This window comes from Haemaphysalis longicornis, unplaced genomic scaffold, assembly GCF_048455015.1.
Source record: "Haemaphysalis longicornis isolate Haplotype H1 unplaced genomic scaffold, Haemaphysalis longicornis Haplotype H1 scaffold_6, whole genome shotgun sequence".
NCBI classification, from domain to species: domain Eukaryota; kingdom Metazoa; phylum Arthropoda; class Arachnida; order Ixodida; family Ixodidae; genus Haemaphysalis; species Haemaphysalis longicornis.
Window position 1 is genome coordinate 49,995,273 of NW_027526407.1, and position 22,798 is coordinate 50,018,070.

Sequence of the window (22,798 nt, forward strand, 5' to 3'; positions counted from 1 at the left end):
AGGGGCACAATGAGCAGTCTGAGATCAATGTAGGAAGGGGCGAGGGCCTTTCAGAAGATATTCACACAGCACCCCATGCATCCCTACAGTACACAACGCACCGATCCCTTTTAAAGTTTTCTTCACTGCTAAGCCCAAATGCATCACTGGGAAGACATTTTGGGGGCAATATAAGTGAAGCAATTTTTTATGAAAGTATGAGTGCCTTCTATTGACAGAATTTTGCCTGCACAGCCAAAGTGACACATAAAGAGGGAGGGAGGGAGGGAGAGAGAGAGAGAGAGAGAGAGAGAGAGGGAGAGAGAGAGAGAGAGAGAGAGAGAGAGAGAGAGAGAGAGAGACTCTCTTTAATGTGAACTGGTGAAGTAAGCAATGCGAGTGACATGGCTTGCTATGCCGGATGGAGGATAACTACAGTGATGAGTGGTGAATGTTGGAATTTACAGGTACAACAGCGAGAAGGCAAACAAGAAACGTTGAAAATGAGAAACAAGGAAACGCTGCTAGCAAAGTTCGGGCATAAAAATAAATGTCGAAATGAAATCGCTATTGCAAACTCTGAGTGAAAATACAAAGTAAACAGGGAAAAAAAATAAAAAGGACCACCAACCTAAGAAAAACAAATACATAAACACCACAGCGCGAAAGGGCACATATTTTGAGACACTTGGACTTTACGATCTAAAGAGATTTTTCTAGCTCAGAGTCTCGTAGGAACTGGAGGAGAGCTTTACGAGCATTACAAACGGCCCGATGCATCGCTTTGTTGAGTCCACATAGCAATGCTTACGCATCCAAAAACATGCAAGGTTACGGGAGGAGGAGGAGGAGGAAGAGGAGGAAAAAGAGGAGGGGGAAGAAAACAGAGGAGGATGAAGAAAAGGAGAGGAAGGAGGAGGAAGGAGAAGAGGGAGGAGGAGGAAAATAAGAGGAATAAGAGGTAGACGTGGTAGAAGAGGAGGGGGAAGAACTAGAATAGGCTGAATAAAAGGAAGACGAGGAAGAAGGGGAGAGGGGGGAGGAAAAAGAAGAGGAGGAGGGAGGAGGAAGAAGAAGAGGTAGATGAGGAATAAGGGGAGGGGGAAGAAGAAGAGGGAGGAACAGGAGGAGGAGGAGGAGGAGAAGAAGAAGAAGAAGAAGAAGAAGAAGAAGAAGAAGAAGAAGAAGAAGAAGAAGAAGAAGAAGAAGGTTATGTAACAATTTTGGCGTACTAGTCGTTCTCCCTTTTCTAGCGCCCAGCCCACGCTTGCCCTAAAGCCAAATATTCCCCCGTCCCGACAAAAAGAAGGTGCGGCACCTTCTTCTCTCTCCTCAAGCGGGGGGGAGCAAGGGTAGGGTGGCGAGCCCCGGCAGGGGAGAACGGAGGACAACTTGACCGGCGTGCCAATCTTCACTTCCTGGCTGCCCGCCTCCTTCTTGATCGTCAGATAATCCTCTAGCGACTGGGTCAGCAGGTCTGTGGGGGCAGGAAGTGGGGAGAGGGGGTCGAGGGAAGGTGGAGGGGAAGCAGCATATCACCTAGGAGTGCGGTGGCAGCAGGCGGCGCACTAACAGCTAGTACACTTCACTCATCTAAGCTGGTCAAAGTACGTTAACCCTTTTTAAACCCATTCCTTCACAAGCACTGGCGTCAGTAGAATGTCACCCCGCCCACTGACCGCAGTGGTTTCAATTTGCTACTGTTGCATTGTTGGAAAGTTTACCACCTTCATCACTTCGCTGCCAGTTGCATTGTTGGAAAGTTTACCACCTTCATCACTTTGCTACCAATTGCGTTCCTGGAAAGTTTACCACCTTCATCATTTTACTGCCAGTTGCGTTGTTGGAAAGTTTACCATTTTCATCACTTTGCTGTCAGTTGCGTTGTTGGAAAGTTTACCACCTTCATCACTTTGCTACCAAATGCGTTCCTGGAAAGTTTACCACCTTCATCATTTTACTGCCAGTTGTGTTGTTGTAAAGTTTACCATTTTCACCACTTTGCTGTCAGTTGCGTTGTTGGAAAAATTACCACCTTCATCACTTTGCTGTCAGTTGCGTTGTTGGAAAGTTTACCACCTTCATCACTTTGCTACCAAATGCGTTCCTGGAAAGTTTACCACCTTCATCATTTTACTGCCAGTTGCGTTGTTGTAAATTTTACCATTTTCACCACTTTGCTGTCAGTTGCGTTGTTGGAAAAATTACCACCTTCATCACTTTGCTACCAGTTCAATTGTTGGAAAGTTTACCACCTTCATCACTTTGCTACCAAATGCGTTCCTGGAAAGTTTACCACCTTCATCATTTTACTGCCAATTGCGTTGTTGTAAAGTTTACCATTTTCATCACTTTGCTGTCAGTTGCGTTGTTGGAAAAATTACCACCTTCATCACTTTGCTACCAGTTCAATTGTTGGAAAGTTTACCACCTTCAGAACTTTGCTACCAGTTGCATTGTTGGAAAGTTTACCACCTTCATCACTTTGCTACCAGTCGCATTGCTAAAAAGTTTAAAAGTTTCATCAACAAGTATACTCACATAAAACCTTTCGTTGAGAGTTAAATCTTCGTTCCACAGTTCCCCTTTAAAAAAACCCTTTAGCCAGATTCCGCCGGCGTTGAATTCAAGGAAGACGCCATTTCCGTCAAGTAACCCGTCGTGAACTGTCAGTTTCTGAACCACCCAGAAATATCGCTTAAAAATCTCGGTAAGACAGCAACGCACCATTTTCTCGCAAATAGAGCCGAGCCTCACTCACATGTGCCCACTTGAGGCAGGGAGGCTTCATTCTAACCGGCAAATTGCGGCAGTGAACCTCAAGGAACTGCCCACAATTCAACAAACAGTATGTGAAAGAGGAGGACAGTGCAAGGGAACCTTCCTCTTTCAACCAGTCATAATGCAGAACCAAAGGCAACAAAATGGATGCAAGCCTACATCCATCCATCGTGCTGATAGGGCTCTGAATGAATCCCCACGTCCTTTGTAACGCAACTCTCCAATCAGGCCACACAACACCTTGAAATCGGCAACCATAGCAGCGCTCGCTCTCAAGCAGCTGCACCTTTGCTGAAATTGCAAGAGCGCAACAACCTTTCTGAACCCTACTGACGTCAGCTGAGAGTTGAACTAACTCAGTGTTGCTGGGTAATACAACAAACGGTATTTCCAGCAAGGTAGTAGTACTTTCACGGAAATCACTGTACAGTCGAGTCCACTTATAACGATGCCGTGTATAACAATATATCGGATATAACGATGAACAGCTATAACACCGTCCACTTTTGTATGCGTTATATGGTAAAACAAACTGCTTATTGCAATGCTCCAGTGTTGCGACATTGGATACAATGATTGAATCCGGTTACTGCGCGCACCGAAGCTTTGAGCTGTCGCCGGCTCTCCACACTGATGGCATGCGCCGCGAGCCGCGATGTGCCTTGCATCCCCCTTCCACCCCTCAGAAAATGAGTCGACTGTGCCATTTACAAGGAATCAAAAGGAAGGGGAAAGCCGTTTTCCTTCCAAACCCCCCTTCCGGCGCCAAAGCCACTTTGGCATTGTCCCCACGCCAGCTCACTCACGTGTTCGCCGACGTTCGCCAGTTGTGTCACGTGCACACCGCTTTGAATTTTACTGGGTGCCTCTTCAACTACAGTCGAATCCCGCTACAACGAAATTGACGGGACGTGCGAAAAATTTCGTTGAAGCGAAAATTCGTTGAGGCGAAATCTGCGCAACACACCACGGAAAGGCCAGAAAAATAGCCCCGTATGCTTCCGCATCATTGGCAGCATAATACAATGTTTAGAAAAAGGAGTCACGCGCAATAACGTCATGTTTATTCGGATAACAAACATACCAACGGTTATCTGTTCTTTCACTGCACGCGAAGAACGCGTTGCGGAGTGGGGTGAAGAAATGCAGGCGCAAAACGTATTGCTGTACAACAAGGCGTGTCCACCGAGCTGATTACTTGCAGATAGCTGCTAGGCCGTCGGAAGCCCCCCTCTCACTTGTAGCAGGAGCAGTGCCGTTATCTTATCATCTGACACGGCGCGGCAGCTACTGACCTTGGCAGGTTAGACGCGCGCGCTTGCATTTAACGCAACTGCGCGCTCATGACTAAGATAGGATGACTTGGCTTCAAGACCAAACACGCAAACATGATTTTTGCTCTTGGCTATTAAGAATGGTAGAAGGAAAACGGCAAGGACAGCTGCTCACAACGCATACATGACGGCGCCGCGCCAGCAGTGGAGCACATTTGTGCGATTTCAACTGGATACGGATTGGCTGTAGCTCCGGCCATGCTCCGGCTTGGCGAACCGGGCCTGCGCCTCATGTAAAGACGGCCAGCCACATCGTTATCACCATCAAACAATGGCGTCCGCCTATGAGTTTTTTTTTTTTTTTTTGTGGCGGTGTGGTCGCACCGCGCATGTTTTCGGTGAAACTAAGCGTCCTGAATGTATAAAAAGTTACAGATAGCTGGCGCTATGCTTATTTTATTGTAAAATAATTGTTCAAACCCAGCCCAAATCATCGAAAATTTCGTTGAAGCGAAAGCAAGCCTGACAAATGGTTCGTTGTGGCGAGGACTTACACTTACCGGTTAATTACATATATTTTGCCTGAAATGTACCTGCAGTTTTCTTTGCGCTAAACAACCGGGAGATGCATGACAAGCTCCAGCGGTTCACGAGTTTCGAACGCTTATGACTATATAAACCGCTTGGCTTTCAAAGCCTCTGTGTTACGCCGCGATGACGGAACGCCGTGTGGCTCGACTTGGGTCCAGCGAGCGAGCTGCGACGACAAGGCAAGCCCCTAAAGTGTTCTGTAGCTCAAGCAGGAACGACAGCTATGACAGACATTTCCAACAACGTTTACCTGAGGTATCGGGAAGTGGTGTGAGGTGTTGAACAGCGGCCAGGTTCCCCTGGGGCGGGAAGGCACGGTCGAAGGAGGCAAAGAAGCGGCGTAGCAGGCTTGAGAGGTGCCTCCGCGACATCTGGAAGCCGATGCGGAGCCCCACAAGGTACAGCGTGTCTGCAATCTTCTTGGTAAGGACTTGGCGACTGGTCGCTCCACGGGGGAAGCAGTGGTGCAGAGAGGAGGCCAGTTGGACAAATGGGTACAGGATGTTCTTCAACACCACCTCCTTGAAGAGGCCAAGGGGGGGGAGTGGAGACAAGAGAAAGCAGATCTCAGTTGAGTGAAGACCACTCATGCATGCAACCACTGTTTTTGAAGATGATAGCCTTCTTTGGGCTACTTAAGGGGGGACATGGCTCTCAAAACAGCTTCTTTTAATTTTTAAGTAAACTCTACAAAACTTGCCAGCCTTGCTGTTTTTTTCCCACTGATTTCAAATATGCCATTATTTTTTTAACCCGTCAATTAGTTCCCAAGGTAATTAGAGATAATTAGTCATTTTTGGAGGAACAATAGACAAAACAGTGTTAGCCATAAAACTAATTCTTGTTTTTCAATACTATGAACCCTGGTGAGTGCAATAAAAGAAACAGGTTTTTGATGCACTGTTTGGAACTAATTTTACAGCTCATTAAACTTTGGTGTTTGAAGTAGGCACTCAAAATGGCCATTTGAAATGGTTCCTTGCCACTGGTGCCACCAAAGTTTAATGAGCTGTAAAATTAGCTCCAAGTGGTGCAACAAAAACCCGATTTGTGTAGCACGCAGTTTAACTTTTATCTCAGAACCTAATTTTGTTCCCCCTTTCAAATCAATACATGCTATTCAGATGATTAAATTGTCACAACCAGTACAGCAATTACGACCAGTACTGATATTGGTGAATTTGGCAGTACATTTATGCGTTAGGCATTTTTTGAGCATGAAAAAAACTTCTGGAAGTCCCACAGAAGTAAAGGACCATACTAACGGTACCAGCTGACGTTTTCTCGGTCAAAGCTTAAAAGCAAGAGAGCTCCTTCCCCCGTCAGAATGTCTACCTAATTAACAAGCAGTTATAAAATTACTCAAACACTTACCTGAAGTTGGCTCATGAGTGTTGTATCGGACAGGAATGGCAGAACATGCTTGACCAGCGTCACAGCACCAATGAGTCCAGCCTCCAAGGTCTCCGTCATGTGTTTCTTGCACAAGCGCAACTAGAAAAAAACGCGCAGCTTAGTGCATGCATTGTAATAATTGCAATTGGAATTTCATTATTGTTAGCTCAGTGGTCCATCAAAGTTATTTGAGCTACTGTTATGACAGTTTGTAGGTGTGTGTATTGCAGCGTGTTAATCATTAGTATGAAATAAAATCCTACTTAGAATGGCTTTAGATGCATGACATTTTTGTGAAATTTTTGTGAAGCTTTTCGAAAAACTGGTGACTGGGTGCTCAATTATGAAACCATAATGTGAAAGAAGCCAGGAGTCCAACAATAATTAACCCTCTGAAGGTCAAATTTTTACGCCAAATGCAACCTCCCAGGGTTGATTTTTGTTATTGCTGATTTAAATTCTTCGGGTGAATTTATTTCGAGAAAAAATTATCGTAATTTTTTTAGGGTGACCATAAAGTGACAAAAAAAATTGTTTGTGCTGTTACATACATGTGGTTTATTTATGAGTAACACACGAAAAATTCTGAATAAAACCCTTGTACTACTTTTACAAAATGATGCCTTGTACATTGATGCATCGAAATCAGATAGACATCAGTTTCGCAGGCGCAAAAAGCGGGAAGCGCCCGGAGGGCGATACCAGAACCAGCCGCTGCACGCGCGCGGCCGGATGTGCGAGCAATAGATGGCGCACAACTCCTATAAAATACGAAAAAAAAAAATGAGAAAAGAGCCTCATCAGTTTCGCAGGCACCTATGGTCTGTGGCAGGCGCAAGAAGCGAGAGGCGCCCGGTGGGCGATACCCAGCGCGCCCCCTCGTTACCGGATGCGCAAGCGATAGCCGGTGCACCGCTGAAGTAAATCATCAATAAAATAAAAAGAAGAGCCATCAGCGCAAGAAAATAATTTGACGTATTTCCGCAGTGTGGCAGCACATGCCAAGCAAGAGAAGTTGGCGAAAAAGGCGCGCTTTTTAAACATACAAGCAATGACGTACATATACGTTATTGACCGTTTTGAAGGTGTTTGCAGAGGACGTATATGTATGTCTGTGACCCTGAAAGCGTTAATTACTCCACACATCTAGCTCTGTTGCTTCATCAGAGGTCATGCAAGCCCAATGTTATCACTCAAAGTCCACAATTAAAGTTTGCCCTTTTTTTCAACCATGAGCTTTCGAGTCATATAACTCTTGAAGAAGAGGGCTAGAAGGGGTCGTTCTACAGAACAACCCCCATTGCACACCTTGATTTCTCTAGATAAAGGTTACATAAAAAATACAAACCCTAGTGGTTCAGTTGTTCAAAAAATCTGACAAAGCTCTTAAGAGGAAAATTTGCACACATTTGCAACTATTAGTCCCAAGTGAAAATTTATTTCGTATATGTAATAAGCACCCTGTAGCTAACATCTATCAATTTCGGTGATAATAGCTAATATTAACAGCGTTTTGCATAAGACCCACGGGCCCCCTTAATAAGAGTGTAATTCGGGAAATAGGCAGTACAACAGAAGGTCCACAAGTTAAACTGTTAGAGTGCTAGACCCGACTGTTTAAATGGCACACATAGAAAAACTCATTCAGAGCAAGTCGGCAAGGAAGAAATATGCGGAACATCTTTGAGGTTGATATAACGATGCTCTTAGTGTTGCATTAACCCTTTCCTGCCCACGGGAAAAGCAATGATTTCGCGTAGTACAGCAAATAATTTTTTCCCTATCGCAAAAGATATGTAACATACAAGTGTATAATGCTGAAATGTAGAAGGGTGTATTTTCTTTCCAATAGCAATTGTTTAAAACACGAATACTTATGTAAAAAAGCAAAAAATCGTTACAAAAATATTTTGTGAAAAACACAAAAAATAAGCAAAAACGTCGGTGTTGCTTTACACAGAAAAAAATGCGAAAAATTGAAGATGTACATTTCGCACACATACCAGCAATGCAAAACTCCTTCAAATATGAAATGCCTAACTGTAAAACTTCTTCACTAACAAAAAAAAAATAGTTAGCCGTACTGGGTTGCGTGCCACTGGGAAAAGCAGTTCCTCGAAGTAGTGAAAGATAGGTTGGCCGCACATGCATTGCAGAAAATATTGGTTTTCTGCTCCACTCTTTTTTGTTCGCAGCACAATTTACAGTTTCGATACTTTTGGATTTTCTAGGGCTTGCGTTGAACAGGGTATCAGGATCCCAGCTGGTTTTACGCGCTTTCCCTTTCCACGCTAAAATCCAATAAATAAAAGTTGTCCTCAGAGTCAGTGCTCCTAATATCATCCAAAAATTTGCATTAAGCTTGTCCAAATCGCTACAAATGCGGCGTTTTTGTGGTGCGGTCGCATGTGATGCCAATATCATCACTGTATCTTCACAGCGCCCATCACATGACCCTGGTGGCACATTACCAATTGGTGCCACATGAAAAAACAAAAGCAAAGAGGATCTAAGTGTTTCTATTACTCAGTAGATGGCGCCAACTTTCAGAGTACACTCGGAAAATGCCAAATTTGAACGGGAAAACGTCAAAATTTGAACTAGAATTGACTTGAATATGCATGCGCAGGATGTTAAGGTATACTATATTATATAATACTATACTATACTATACAATAGCATATATACTATAGTTTACTATACCATACAATAGTATATAGTATAATTTACTATACTATACTACACTATACAAGCTATAGAATACTATACACACCAGATCCACGACGTGGGGCAGATACTGAAGCGTGATGAAGCTCTCTCCGTACAGCATGGCAAGGTTGGACAGGGTTTCGAGAACTTTCGCAGCGGTCTGATCACCGACGACCCCTTGCTCGAAGAGACTTACGTCTGAAAAACAAAAATTTAGAGAAATACATCAGGAGGCCAGAGAATGCACTTTCAAAGACATTCACAAATGGTGCTATCAAAATTTTTTCGTCCAACCAAATTTGCAATTCACAGAGGTACCACGACGCCCTAGTTCAGGAGAATATAGCCAAGTTAACAATCAGCTCAACGCCAAGTCAACAACTCAGATGATAGTCGTACACGTCTTCCTCACCTGTTCACTTGGTTGCTTTAACGAGGATGTTTTAATTTTACCAATGACAACCATGACTATAATATTGATAGTCACTCCGCAAATGCTCACAGCTACTTGTTACTCAGTACGATACCGTATTTACTCGCGTAATCCTCGCACTCGCGTAATCCTCGCACCCCTAATGTGAGCCAGCAAAACTTGGATTTTTTGGTTCCTCGCATAATCCTCGCACCCCCAACTTTGCAGCGGCGAAAGTTGCCTGCTCGCGAAACCCGCATGGTGCACGCGCTCTCCAAGACGCGCCCTCCCCCGCCGCCTCTCCGTTCGGCAGAGAGCGCTGTGTATTCAAGGCCATCCAGGCGCCCTAACAACCTGCATGGCTACTCCCTAACAGGCGCCCTAACACGCTACTCACACTGTCCTTGAGCCGGTTTCGCGTGCGCGCAACTAGACGACGTTCGCGCAGCCCGCTGTCGTGTCGTCGTGTCGGCGTCGTGGTCCCGTCGTTGAGCAGCAGCAGTCAGTGAGTCACTCGCGTCAGTGGTGGATAGCTCGCTGCCATTATGAGAACTTTTTGATCGCTTTGTTTTATGCTTGGTGCCGATCTGTTTGTTTTGTGCTTGGTGCCGTTTCGCCATGGGGAAGAACGCCAGCTACACTGCCGCTTTCAAATTGAAAGTGATAGAGTACGCGATCGAACACGGCAACCGCGCCGCAGGCAGGCACTTCGGCGTGCCTGGCGGCAACTTCATGATCGCTGATCAACGGGAGACTGTTTACGATAAGATAAAAAGAAATATCTGCTGTTGGCAACACTGAGCTTACATATACAAAAAACGACCGCTACATTTAGCGGGATTGGCAGAAGGCAAATTGGCAACACTGTGCACCGGATTTTTTTTCCCCGCATAATTCTCGCACCCCTAACTTCACATTGACTTTTCCGAAAAAAAAGTGCGAGGATTATGCGAGTAAATACGGTAATTGTTTACTATAGAAGCTACGTAATGACCAGGCAACGTACAGGAACTCGAACGTGTGTCACTGAAAAGTAAAAGCGGTATGGATACGCCACAAGCACAATGTGCAAAAAAATATTTGCTCAACACAATCTTACATCATCTGCTATTATAGTTGTCACATCTTATAGTCAGAATAGAAATACCCACCACAGTAGCTTGCCGAATCAGTCATAAACACAGCTGTCAAGCTTTCATTTTGATTTCACACACTGAGACAGCCGTCAGAGCACACTGGGGAAAACAAAACATTAGGCTTAGCAAGTCGTCTAACTGCTACAGTTGCTAGTAGCTACTTGCACGCAGCCCCAGTTTTTGCAAATGAGGAGGAAATGGATAAGCCATAAATCAATTGTCCGCTAGTCTTGAGGAGGTCCCAGGTTTATGTTGGACCCACCTGCTATGAAGCTAACACTCTTTTCTTTTTGCTACGGCAACAGCAGACAACATAACCGTCTGGAAGGCCAGTTCATTAATTTCACCTGTCTTCCGCTCTACTTCGGAACAGCTTTTAGTTAAAAATAAGGACAAACAAGTGGAGCTGGGTGAGGCATGTAGCATGAAGGACTTGAAAGCGAACATTCGACAGACTTCTGTCTGGTGCCAGCAACGCCGAAAGGATATAAGACGCAGCTGCAGTGTGGCCCCAGTCACCTCTGACGAAGAAGCCAAGCCGGCTTCGAAACGTCGTGTTTTGTCTATGTACAACTGGTAAAGCATAATTAAATTTCTCTTCAGCACAAAGGACGGACAATGCGTACATGGCATGTCACTTGGCCTCTTTTATTGGCCAGCGCAGAATACTAGTTCTTTGCAGTTCCTGGGCATTCCAGAATAGAAATTCAATAGAAGTTCTATAGAAATTCTGTATAAATTTTGCGACAGAAATTCTATTGGCCAACAAAATGCTCAGCTGCCCTGAAGTAGTTCTGAGCCATGCAAAATGGTGAATAATAGAGGCCTACTGCCATGTATATGATGGGCAGAGTGGGTACTATATAATGGCAGAGTGTGGACTACTTTCTGTAGCAAGGTTAGGACTGTAAAGCAGTGGGGCGGTATTGCAAGGTGTGGGCTACAGGACAAAATGATAACCACAGAGAGACAGACAAGAAAGAGATTACAAAATTCAGGGGACAAAAAAGAAAAATTAAAGCTGTTCCGCTCAATGTGAAAGCTGTCGGAAGTGCAGAGCAGTGACTCACCATAATGGACTGTAGTGCCGTTATCCGCTCATTGCTACCACCTAATGAAATTCAAATTTCCCACCTCCGCAGTGCTCGTGCGCTTCTGCCTGAAACAGCGCCAGCGGGAGTTCTGTTCTTTTTGTGCTTACTTTCCCTCCCGCACGTGACAGCGTTGCTCTACCACTTTTTTTCACTTACTATCGTAAAAACCAACCCAAGGAACGTTCCTAACTAAATGAACATGGGCGCGGCCGGTTAATTCCCTATATTTTGCATCAAATGTACCTGCACTTTTCTTTGTGCTAAACAACGGGGAGATGTATGACAAGCGCCAGTGGTTCACGAGTTTCGAATGGTTATGACTATTTAAACTGCTTGGCTTTCGAAGCCTCCACTTACACCGCAACGACAGCGGCTACGACAGAACGCTGTGTGGTTCTACTCAGGTCCAGCGAACAAGCTCCGACGACAAGGCGAGCCCCTAAAGTGCTCTGCACTTAAAAAGACTTTGTCGATGCAGAACAGAGACAGGTGGAAGTCAGTGTAGAAGAACGGGTCGTGATGATGATGGCCATCGTCATACGCACCGCCTTCGAGCAGCGGCGTTCCCCCCTTGGCCGGACTGAGCTGCTGCGGCCCCAGGTAGCAGAGGGTGAGCATGCGGAGCAGGTTTCGGCTCAGGTGCTTGGCCGTCAGCACGGGACCGAGCCGGTGGGCCAGCCAGATCACACTCTCCGAGGCAATGTCGCTCAGGCTGCAGCCACCGCTCTCACTGGCCTCCTGGGCTCGGACCTCGTACGATTCCTGTCACACAGAGAGATGGCCCTGTCTGCCACAACACTGAACCCACACCTTCTTTGGAGGCAGCTGAGGAGAAAACTACCCTATTTTCGCCTGTATAACCCACACCAAAAATGTGAAAATTTCAGGGGTGAAGTAGAGGTGCGGAAGTAGAGGTGCGTAGGTAACAAATTAGCACTCGACCCTTCACTGTTTGTATCACCCTTAACAACAAGAGTTACCCGGCACCACCAACCCCACGCACTTACTCCCTACTTTGCACAAACTAACCTTTTCAAGTTTTCTTTTTTCCACGCACTATCAGTGAGTGGAATGACCTAGCCACCACAAATGTGCTGTCATAAAGTGGTGTATTGCTGTTGAACTGTGTTCACTTGTATCGCCCACCCTTCTTGGACCTAGTGTCCGCAGTATATTATAAATAAATAAATAAATATGCGAGGCATTTCCTTTGGTGCAGCTTCACCGCAATGTGCGTAGGGCCGTGACACCCCTACAGCAGTGATAGCAGCTAAGCCACTGTTATCCCACTGACAGGGCTTATCTTGCACACACAGCTCAACAGAACACCAACCTGAAAAAATGTATGCACCAAGTCATCCAGTTACGTAGCCAGCTAGGTAATGTTGCTAGGTAACAAATGTGTAATGGTAACAAACTAGGCAACAAATGTGTAATGTTGCTTCAGTAGTAGCTTTGGTCCATTTTTATGTACAGTGTAGACCATTTATAACGTAACCGCTTATAGTGCGGGACCGGATATAACGCGGGTTTTTGTGACCACCGGTTCACCTCCCATAGAACTCAATGCATAAGCATACCGCTTAGAATGCGGTTGGCTGAAGCACAATACCGTTTATAGTGCGGTTTTCTGGCGGGACTGCTGATCGACCGGCGCAGCTGGGGCATCGTTTTAGGGTAGCAAAAGAAAAAGGAAAGGATGAAATCGGCCATCTGACGCAGCGCACACCCCTTGCTCACCTCTATTCGGCACACAAGAAAAGAATAGGCACCCTTTCGACGCCTACGTGATAACCACAACTGACCTTGCTGGACATACCTCGGAAGATAGCGATCCCCGTCCCCGTTCGCGTGAGACTTATCAACTAGTTTTAAGCGTGAACCACATGGCCTGTTTTCGCACACGATTCGTGCACGTCGACGTTGCGCGTGATCTTTTTCTCTCTCTTTTTTTTTTTTTTTAACGATTGTGTTGACGATTTTGCGCTCGCAGTGGCTTCTTCGCGTGGCAGTGGGAGGAGCCTGACGACTTGCACCAATGGGGAGACGCGCACCTAATGGCGGGAGATCCGAAACGCTCCGACCAGCCGGCTGGCCGCGTTAGAGATGTTGAGGCCTACCACCGCGGTGTTTGTTGATGGGCGCTTTCACAAGCAACGAGGATGGCAGTTTATATTCCTCTTTTCGCCTATATTATCAGCTCTTTACTTGCGTGAGCACCCTCGCTTGCGCTTCGTGCGGCATTTCAGCGAGCAGTTAGAAGCGGTCGCTGGAGCTGCCTGCACCACTTTGCGGCCAGGGCCGACGCCATGTTGCCGCATCTTACCTCGCCGCACACCATAACCAAGCCGGCGTCGCCGCTCCTGCGGCGTGCACTGCATGTTCCATGCGTGCACTGCAATCGCTCCATGCGGTTCACGCTTTAGAACCTTGTGCAGATAAGCCACCGCTCTTTCCCTTTCCGAACAAGCGAGCCGCGTGAAGCCAAAAATTCCCCCTACCAGTACGCTGCGCTGATAAGCAGCCGCATTCGGCATCGTGAACACAAGGTGGGGTAAAAAAAAAAAAAGAACCCCGCTGGCGTTCTTATCACGTTCCGCGGAATCTGTTCATAGACGCTAAAAACATAGCCACGATCCTCCAAAATACAGACACAACGAAGTTAAAGCCGGGCTCGCTGTTTGTAACACCGCGCTTGCAGTAGCAGCGGCTGATGAAAATAAAAATTTTCATCAGGGCGGGTTATACACGCGAAAATACGGTATTACTATTGTAAAACTGCAGGTACAGTGGCCAGCACACTTGTTTGTAATAAGGCATTCTACTTCACCTTGTCCTGTTTCTTCTTTTCCTGCATAATCTGGTTGCACCAATTACCATTTCTTCGGCATTTCAGCAGTGTTACCACAACGCTTGAGCGAGCGACAAGAGATAGAGAGATATTAGGGGTGTGCGGATATCTGAAGCTTTTGAATACCGAAGTGAATACTAACACGACATTTGAATTGGATAGAAAATCGAATAGAGGTATTTTCAAAGTGCTTTTGGAAGCTTGAAAACGAAAGGGGAAGTTTCAACTAGCATAAACGGGATTTTCTACAATGCACTGGTGGCGTGCAGGTAAATGGAAAGAGGAACATGTTTTCGGGGAGGGCCTGTTACCTCAGAAATCGCAAAATCTTCACTTCGATTTGAAAATATTCACTCTCATTTGTAACAATTTTAACAAAACCATAATACGCTTCGTATTCACTTCAAAGGCAAAAGATCACTAGGTATTCAAACATCCCTAGTAGATATAGATAGATATTGATAGTAGAGATAGAGATAGAATGAATAGACAAATAGAGGAAGATATAAAAGTTCTTTGATTTGAAAATATTCACTCCAATTTGCAACATTTTGAACAAAATCATAGTACGCTTCGTATGCACCTCGAAAGCAAGAGATCACTGTTCAAACATTCCTAGTAGATATAGATAGATATTGATAGTAGAGGTAGAGATAGAAGGAATAGACAAATAGAGATAGATAGTATGCATAAATAAAAACAGATACAGATAGGTCGATAGATTTAGACAGACAGAAAGAGAGAGAGAAAGTCTTACGGTATCTGGGATGACAGAAATGGTCGGCGTCGGTGGTGCAGTTGGCTCCGCTGTGATGGACTCTGATCTTTCAGCCCGACTTGGCTGTGGCTGTTCCTTCTCGCATGAAGGTGGCCATGCTGCAGGCTCCGGAAAAGTGTCTGCCTCCTTCAATTGCAATGATAACAAAAGTGCAACGCTTTAGCAAAAGACAAATAAATAAAAAAACAAGAAGGAACTAGACAATCAGCAAGTTTTCAAACACCACACATAGAATTACTCCGGTTTAGCCAATTTCCTCCACTCAACGGAAGTGACAAAAGTGCTACAGTCCTGCGGTATAGGCTGACGAGAAATGTCCGAAAACAGCCAGCCCCCAGGAAAAGAAAAACTTGCATAAATTTGGACAAAAATACCTGTTTTCACAAATGAAAACAAAATACGGTTCAACCAAATAATTGAGAATTTGTCCCAACTGAGATTACTTTCACCAGACTCTACCACAGTGCAATGCCCATTTCCACTAAGCGGCAGCCGCTAACAGAAACATTTATGAAATGATGGACTAGTCCGAAAAACGAGGTTGGCACGGCACTTCCATCAAGCTGTCGCAGTGTCCTCAGCATGTTTTGAACAAAATAAAATTGAGAAATAAAGCAAAACTTCTGGGTCATCTACCGCAGTTTGTTCAGATACGGCTCCAGCAGTTTCCAGAGTACTTCCCCATCTTTTCGGTTGGACCCACAGAGTTTCAAATTTCGTTTAAATCAGGTTTCATACCTACAGAGCCAAATATTTGGATTCATGTCCATTCACGCAGCTCCCATACTTTATGTATGCATAAGAACAGTTTAGATGACACTGATTCTCACAAAAACACTTAGCAAGGACCAAGCAAGCGACACTTCCAGAGGAAACTCGCCTTCTTCTCGTACGAATACGACGCAGAGTGCTCTATATCCTGGTCTTGGTCCAGTTCAAACATCTCCGGCTCCCCAAATGTCGCCGGTTCTGGCGACGCGGATGAAATGTCGTGCTCGGAAGAGGATCCCCGCTGGTCAGACCTGGATGGGGAGGCTTCCCGCGAGGTCGTGCCAGACTGCCGCAGCGGATCCAACTCGACACTGTCCAAGTGGGAGCCTTTTCGAGTGACCGATCCCGGTATCTCAGAACCACTGCAAGGCCACCACAGAAGCGCAATAGGCCCATGAAAATCAGCGGTGAAACTTTTGTCTTTAGACTCGACAGGTCTTTTGTCTTCAGGTAAGTCTATGCTGATGTGTGAAGAGATGTACATTAAAAGACGTAATAAAGAAGTTGCCGACCAGAAGAGAAAAAGAACCAATGGCATTTCGGTCCCCCGAACGGAGCCTTGTTCACACGTTTTAGTTTGAACTTGTTCACAGTTCACAGTTTTTAGTGTGAACAAGAGTCCCGTTCGGGGGGCCGAAACGCCATTGGTTTTTTAGATGCGACTGCATCTCATTCACTTGCCTTGTCCCTCCATACGGCATTGTTGTTGTCCGTCCACACCCCTCCCCCATTCTCCTCGCCGTGCGAGCTGCGCTCTCCACCGCTCACCCCCTCTCCTCTCCGATAGCGAACCCCTCTCGCGAGGGGCATTGGATTGGATTGGATTGGATTGGATTAAAGTGGATTGTGTTGGATTGTGTTGCGTCACAGCCGCGCCACGTTGCGTTATACCCGCTGCAGGGGGTTCACGGCACGTTTCACGCGATGGGAGAATCAACCTAACGGAAACAACAACGGAACCCCCATGCATCGCTTCTACACAGGGGTTCCCGCGAGGGAAGGTGGGAGAAATTTTTTCTCTTCTGGTCAGCGTCTTCTTTATTACGTCTTTTAATGGCGTTCTCGACCAGACGGTTGCCAGTCGAAGTCTCGATTTCAAAAGAAGTACCTACATACGTGCAAAAATGTGCATACGATGCCTATCATTCCAATGATGATTATGATGATGATGTTAGTTTGACACTATTTACAACCACCGGTAACATTAGAAGTCGTGCAAAGTGTAATAAATGCTGAAGCGTCAAACAGCAGGCATGCACCCATGCTAGTCGATAAACTAGCATGAAGCATGAATGACAAATGACAGACAAAAATTCACACGAACGGGCATATTGCGACAAATAGGCACGTGGGACACCACATCTGAAAATGAGTTTAATTAAGAAAAGAAGAAAAGGAAATGGGCACTCCTAGCAAAGGAGCTACAATGAATGCACATTTCTTAATGCCCGATACCCGCCACTAACCTTAGCACAACCACAAATTTGGAAGAAAAAAAGAATTAAGTACCAGGAAACACTATGGCCTTACGAGATTTGAGGCGTGCTGTTGTCCCGATAGCCGCCGACAGCTTCAACTAGGAGCGTCACGAAGCAATGCAGAAAAGTCCGCATTCCAAGACGCACCTACAAAACCAGAGGGAGTTAGCATCTCACGGACGACTTCACGAGCAATGCTTTCAGTGACTGCATTTTGTTAGACATCATCAAGTTTTAATAGAACCTTGATGAAAAGAAATCTCTCAGAGCAGAGAAAAATGTTCACACCATCCGAAATTCGTATCAAGAAATATCTAAACAAGCACAAACACACACAGAAATAGCATATTTGTCCCCACCATTTGAACCTTCAGTAGGTTGTCGCACATCCTGTGCCCTTTTCCTCACCTATCAACTCTTGAAAGGCTTAGAAAACACATTAATTTCTTCAGTTACCATGTTAGCTGCACAACAAATAAACTGTGCTACATGGAAAGTATTGCTTTATACAGTAATTTTCATTGTAATATCGAGTACACGTGACTTCACAGACCTGACCCGTTCTGGCTGCAACCCACTCACTGTCTCGTTGGCCTGTTAGGCTAGTATCGCTAGTCTAACGTGCTTGGTTACGCTGTTTCCACTGCAAGTCTACCCTCACCAATGAAAAGTCATGCTGAACTGCGTCAAAGGTGACCAGACAACCGATAACATGCCAGCAGTATCAACAGAATAAGTGTTTCAGAAAGTGAATGGAGCAGAGGTGTTCTGTAAACGTCTTTATGCACATTTTACTGACTGAAAGTAGGAACTTCATTCATTATTTCAGAGTGAACGGAAATCACATACTCTTCACCGTCAACGGATAAAAACATGGAAGCAAAAGCTAACATTACCTTCGCTAAAATGTGGCCGAAACTAGTGGCATAGGCAGTCCTTAGTTGTCATGACCAAAACTGATCCGATACGATCGTTTTCAAATTGCAGTCCGGCATACATCAACTTAGTGAGTGCAATTTTAAACTTGCTAAAGTTGCCGTTCTGTTACACCAGCCATACATACTGCAATTTGATTTCGGAAATTTGCACTACAACTCGTTTTATGGTTGTTTTTTCTCCGATGCCCCTTTCGGCCCCCCAGCAACTAAAGAAGTGGCAGCCCGACATTATTTGTTTCAAGATGGCCATTGTCGACTGCAATGAGCCCAGAAAATGAAAACATTTCTCCACCATTGCTCAATGCCTTCTCCTCCCATTCTTCCCCTGCATAGCCGATACACAGTAGCCGACCTGTTTCTCGGACCTGGAGGGGAATGAAAAATAGTCCGAATAAAGCAGCAGTGTGAAAAATCCGTGAGTCACTACTCCTATGGGACAACTGGCAGCTCCTCCGGAAAGTCCGGAATAACTGGAAGTTCCTCAGGAAAGTCCGGAATATCCAGCAAGCCCAAATTTTTGGAGTCCGAAAAAAAAGGTCTGCTACTGTACAAAGCTGCACCGTCCTGTTCCGTTCGGCCGTTCAGAGAGAGAGAGAGAGAGAGAGAGATGAAACATTTATTTGAAATGAAAGGTCTTGATTGAACTAGGGTAGGTTCCCTCCCTCCTTCCAGGGCCCCTGTTTCCTCTGCCCCAGTCTTGGCCCTAAAAATCAGATACTTCTGAACCCCAGAGTCAGAGCTGGCCAGAGCTGCCTCCCATAGCTCATATAACTCGGTGTTGGCGTTTACTGAGGGCCATATAGTACGACAACCCCAGGATGCATAGAATAGGGTGGATATTTCACCGCACTTATTTACATGCGTTTGAGAATTTCTCGGGGAACATCTTCGATAGCCTGAGGATGTTGGGATAGGTATTCGTCTGTATTTTTCTGAGAGACTGATTCAGTCGGACCGCCACGGCAGGCGACTTTCTACCCCACTTGCCTGCAGCTTGAGCAGAAAGGACCGGTGGAACAGTCGCAGGTGTCGCACGGTTGGCCGGTCGGTGGACAGCAGGCCCACGAGCACGGGCAGCAGTCGGTCGGCGAGCGCCTTGGGCCCCAGGGCGAGGCCGACGAGGTCGAACAGCTGCCACACGGCCAGCAGGGAGGACTCCCGGTCCGAGAAGAGGTCGCCCAGGTGACCCATCACCAGGTCAAGGTCGTTCGGCCCCAGCTGACCCAGCAGGGGGGGCAGCTCCCGTGACACAAAGTACACCTGTTGAGGGAAGGTGGAGGGGGGGCAGGGGCAACGGGTAATTTTAACACAAAAGCATTACTTATTACCTCCGTAGGTTGAAAACCCAGCGTCCCTGGCACACAGAAGGAACACAAAATGGCCGACGTATGGCCCACAAAATGGCCAGTGCTTGGGTCTGGGTGGGATTTGAACCAGGGACCTTCGGAATGCGAGACTAGCACACGCCTAGAACGCCAGCACAATATGGCAAATATAGATGACTGAAGAAGGACGCAGTGAATGCGTGGTGGCCTTGGACTTGGAAACGTGTGTTAGAGACATTTACTGGGGCCTACGGGAGTAATGTCAGTGTGCTAATTAGAGAAGCTGCAACTAGTCGAGCAGGAAACTATGTCCCAGCTAAATGTCCTCATTGTTTGATTATGTGAACATGCATATGTGCCAAGACAAGGTAACCTAGACAAGAAAAGAATGCAAAAGGACAATGATAATAATGGCAGGGCTTGTACTGCAATTGGACACTAATAGTTCAGCAATGACTGCATCATAATGCTTAGGTGTGTCTGTGATTTTTTTTTAGTGTGTCAAAATAAGCTTTCACCAACATCCTAACTGAAATCAAAATATCATTCCCAAACAACCAAGTTTAGCAGCCCGTTGATGTGTCTGTCAGTCCATGCATTTCCCAGCTTTAATCCTGCACACACTCCCCTCTAGCATACAGAAAACAAAAAATGCCAACCCCATTCCACAGCTAGGCAATCTCCCTCACAACATATATCCTAGCTTCTTGACTCCTAGCGTTTCCCTCTAACCCCTTCAACTTCATATCTTTGATGTTTCGTGTATTTGCATAGATTTTGGCACATTCTCATACACATTCTACACTTTTTCACCATCACCATCACCATCACCATCACCACCACCACCACCACCACCACCGCCAGCCATAGATCTCCAGTTATCCCGGTTCTGTGCTAACTGCGACCAATTCATCATCAGCATCACCATCATTCACCATCAACTAACTCAGACGCCCACTTTCAACAACTTCTTCACCGTGTTTAAACATAGCAAAGAAGGTTGCTCAGACTTCTGACTTCTCTCGGCTTGATTTGAAGCCAAGCCAAGTCAGAAACCCGAGCCAAGTTTGAAGCTGCAGCTCATTTTTATGCACAGTGGAATATGCACTGCACACTTTTTCTTCACTCACAATCAACTAACTCGAACGCCAACTCTCAACTTGTACACCCCGTTTCAAGCCAAGCCAAAGCCGACAACCCTCTCCTCCTCTCCTGGATTCCTGGCCCCCAATCTCTGCTTCCTGTTCCTTGAACTTCTTATCCTCAACATTTCATTTATTTGCATACATTCTAGCTCATGCACTGCACAGGGGAACCACACATCTTTACTGGTGAAAGTGCCATCAAGGTACTTGGCAAAGGATCTGATGCATGCATACCTAGTCCCAAATTACAAGTAAGATTATGACACAGCTCACCCTCTTGTTTCTCAAGCTGCAAGATATCTGGATACTGGCAACAGACTGCTCCCTTGCCTCCTCGGGACTTTGCCCATTTGCACAGCATACGTTTTCATCCCAAACTGCCGACTAGCCTGAGCACCATTTTTCAAGCCAAGCCAAGCCAAGTCTGAGCCAAACCAAGTCCGAGCTTTGCAACTGCACACACCTTGACAGGCGCTGAGGACTCTGCATCGAGCTTCGAGAGGAAGTCGTACAGCGCCGGGTAGTACGAGGGGAACGGGATGATCGACAGCAGCGGCTGAAGGAGCTGGTGCGCGGAGGGTGGAGGAAGTCCGCCGTCGCAGACGCAGGGGTAGCGCCACTCGACACGGCTGCTTCCGACCGCTTCCCTTCCGACGGAAGCCGGCACGGGAATCGGTTTCTCAGTCTGCAGCAGCACCTGCACCGCACTCTGGAGGCATCTGACGAGGAAAAGGAAAAAAGGTGACGGCATGTTGGACGACCAAATGCGTAGGCCATCAAGCCATTACGAGTGAGCTAGCACCGTCATTGAGCAAATTTCCCCGTGCATGCAAGGTCACACACTTGCTTCGGGGTGCATTTACCTCTCACAGTGCATCTTGTGCCAAAAAGGCCAACAACTGGTGTGATGGAAAAAGAAAACGCCAGAGGCATGTGCACATTTCGTGCCACAGCCTGCTTCTAAGAAGTTTCACAACACTACGAAAGTAAAAAGCCACGAGAAACAGGCCTTTGACTAAATACAGAGGCATTTAAGCGAAAAAACTGTTGCAAAGACTAACTTGGTTTGTGCTATGAACTACTATTTAGAAACCCCTGTATCAGTTTCATCCTCATCCCCATGATCATCCTTCCTTCCTTCCTTCCTCTATATCTACTGCAGGATGAAGGCCTCTCTCATTGACTTCAAACTGCTTCTATCCCGTGCCGTCCCGATTCATTCTTTGCAGCCATATTTCCTTATCTCATCCTTCTATCGAGTTGTCTTTTTCTACTTCTAGTCCCATCTCTTGGTTGGCCAATTTGTCACCCTGGTGGTCGACCCTAGTGGTGCACTGTGATACTATATATGTACCAATTTACAGGATCTCGCTGCAAGAGTGAGGGTGGCTTTGGAATTCAGACTGCACTTTGTTTTGATAAGAAGGCAATCTCAAAGAAAACAGAATAAAATCCCTTTCTCGAGAGAAAGATGATTAAAATGCGAAGCTTTCTCCCATGCCATCCGAGTCAAAGCCAAAGTCCAAAATCCACTCTCCCAAAGTCCAAAATCCTAACCGCTTAAGTTCAAAGCCAACGTCCGTCCACTTCAACATAAAGTCCAAAGCCAACGTCTGAACCCACGTCACTAAAGTCCAAAGCCCCAAAGTCCAACCCCAATTACAGAATGCATTTCATCACCATCGCCATCGTCGTCACCGCTAACCGTGCGTGCTAAACTATACTTCGCGTATTATGAGAGATCAGTTAGGTGTGCAAAGAGATCCCATTGTTATGTTATGTGTTGTGTGGATTGGTGAACCCTTTGTGAATCCCATTGTGTGAAGTCGGCTTTCCTGCAGTGTGTTTTATTCGAACGTCAACGCCATCAATGATGCATAGAAAGCTTCGCTTTAAAAAACCCACAGTAAAGGCCCTCACTTTGGCAGCTTGGACGACTGGACCTTGAGCACCTGCAAGGCCTGCAGGTAACGTTCGGCCAGATTCCTTGAGGAATGCACCGAGGTGGTGGAGAAGATCGACATCTCGACGAGGAGACATCCCAGCAGGTACATGTCGGCCGCATGCGACGTCTGGCTGTGGTGTCGCGGAAAGCTGCCGTCCTGTTCATCGATCGCCAAATCCTAGAACAAACAAAAAAT

At 46.1% G+C, this 22,798-nt stretch overlaps 1 protein-coding gene across 1 annotated transcript in view; it reads right to left on the minus strand.

Annotated features, from left to right (window-relative positions):
- Positions 1–22,798, minus strand: part of Wdr81 (WD repeat domain 81) — a 71,512-nt gene that overhangs the window by 13,938 nt on the left and 34,776 nt on the right. The window contains exons 14-24 of the mRNA XM_077674259.1: positions 22,578–22,780; positions 21,121–21,376; positions 19,175–19,447; positions 17,302–17,396; positions 15,881–16,133; positions 14,980–15,126; positions 11,917–12,133; positions 8,794–8,927; positions 6,000–6,119; positions 4,876–5,146; positions 1,298–1,456 (exon numbers count right to left, since the gene is read on the minus strand). Coding sequence (XP_077530385.1) covers positions 1,298–1,456; positions 4,876–5,146; positions 6,000–6,119; positions 8,794–8,927; positions 11,917–12,133; positions 14,980–15,126; positions 15,881–16,133; positions 17,302–17,396; positions 19,175–19,447; positions 21,121–21,376; positions 22,578–22,780 — 2,128 coding nt within the window. The remainder of the gene's footprint in view (positions 1–1,297; positions 1,457–4,875; positions 5,147–5,999; positions 6,120–8,793; positions 8,928–11,916; positions 12,134–14,979; positions 15,127–15,880; positions 16,134–17,301; positions 17,397–19,174; positions 19,448–21,120; positions 21,377–22,577; positions 22,781–22,798) is intronic.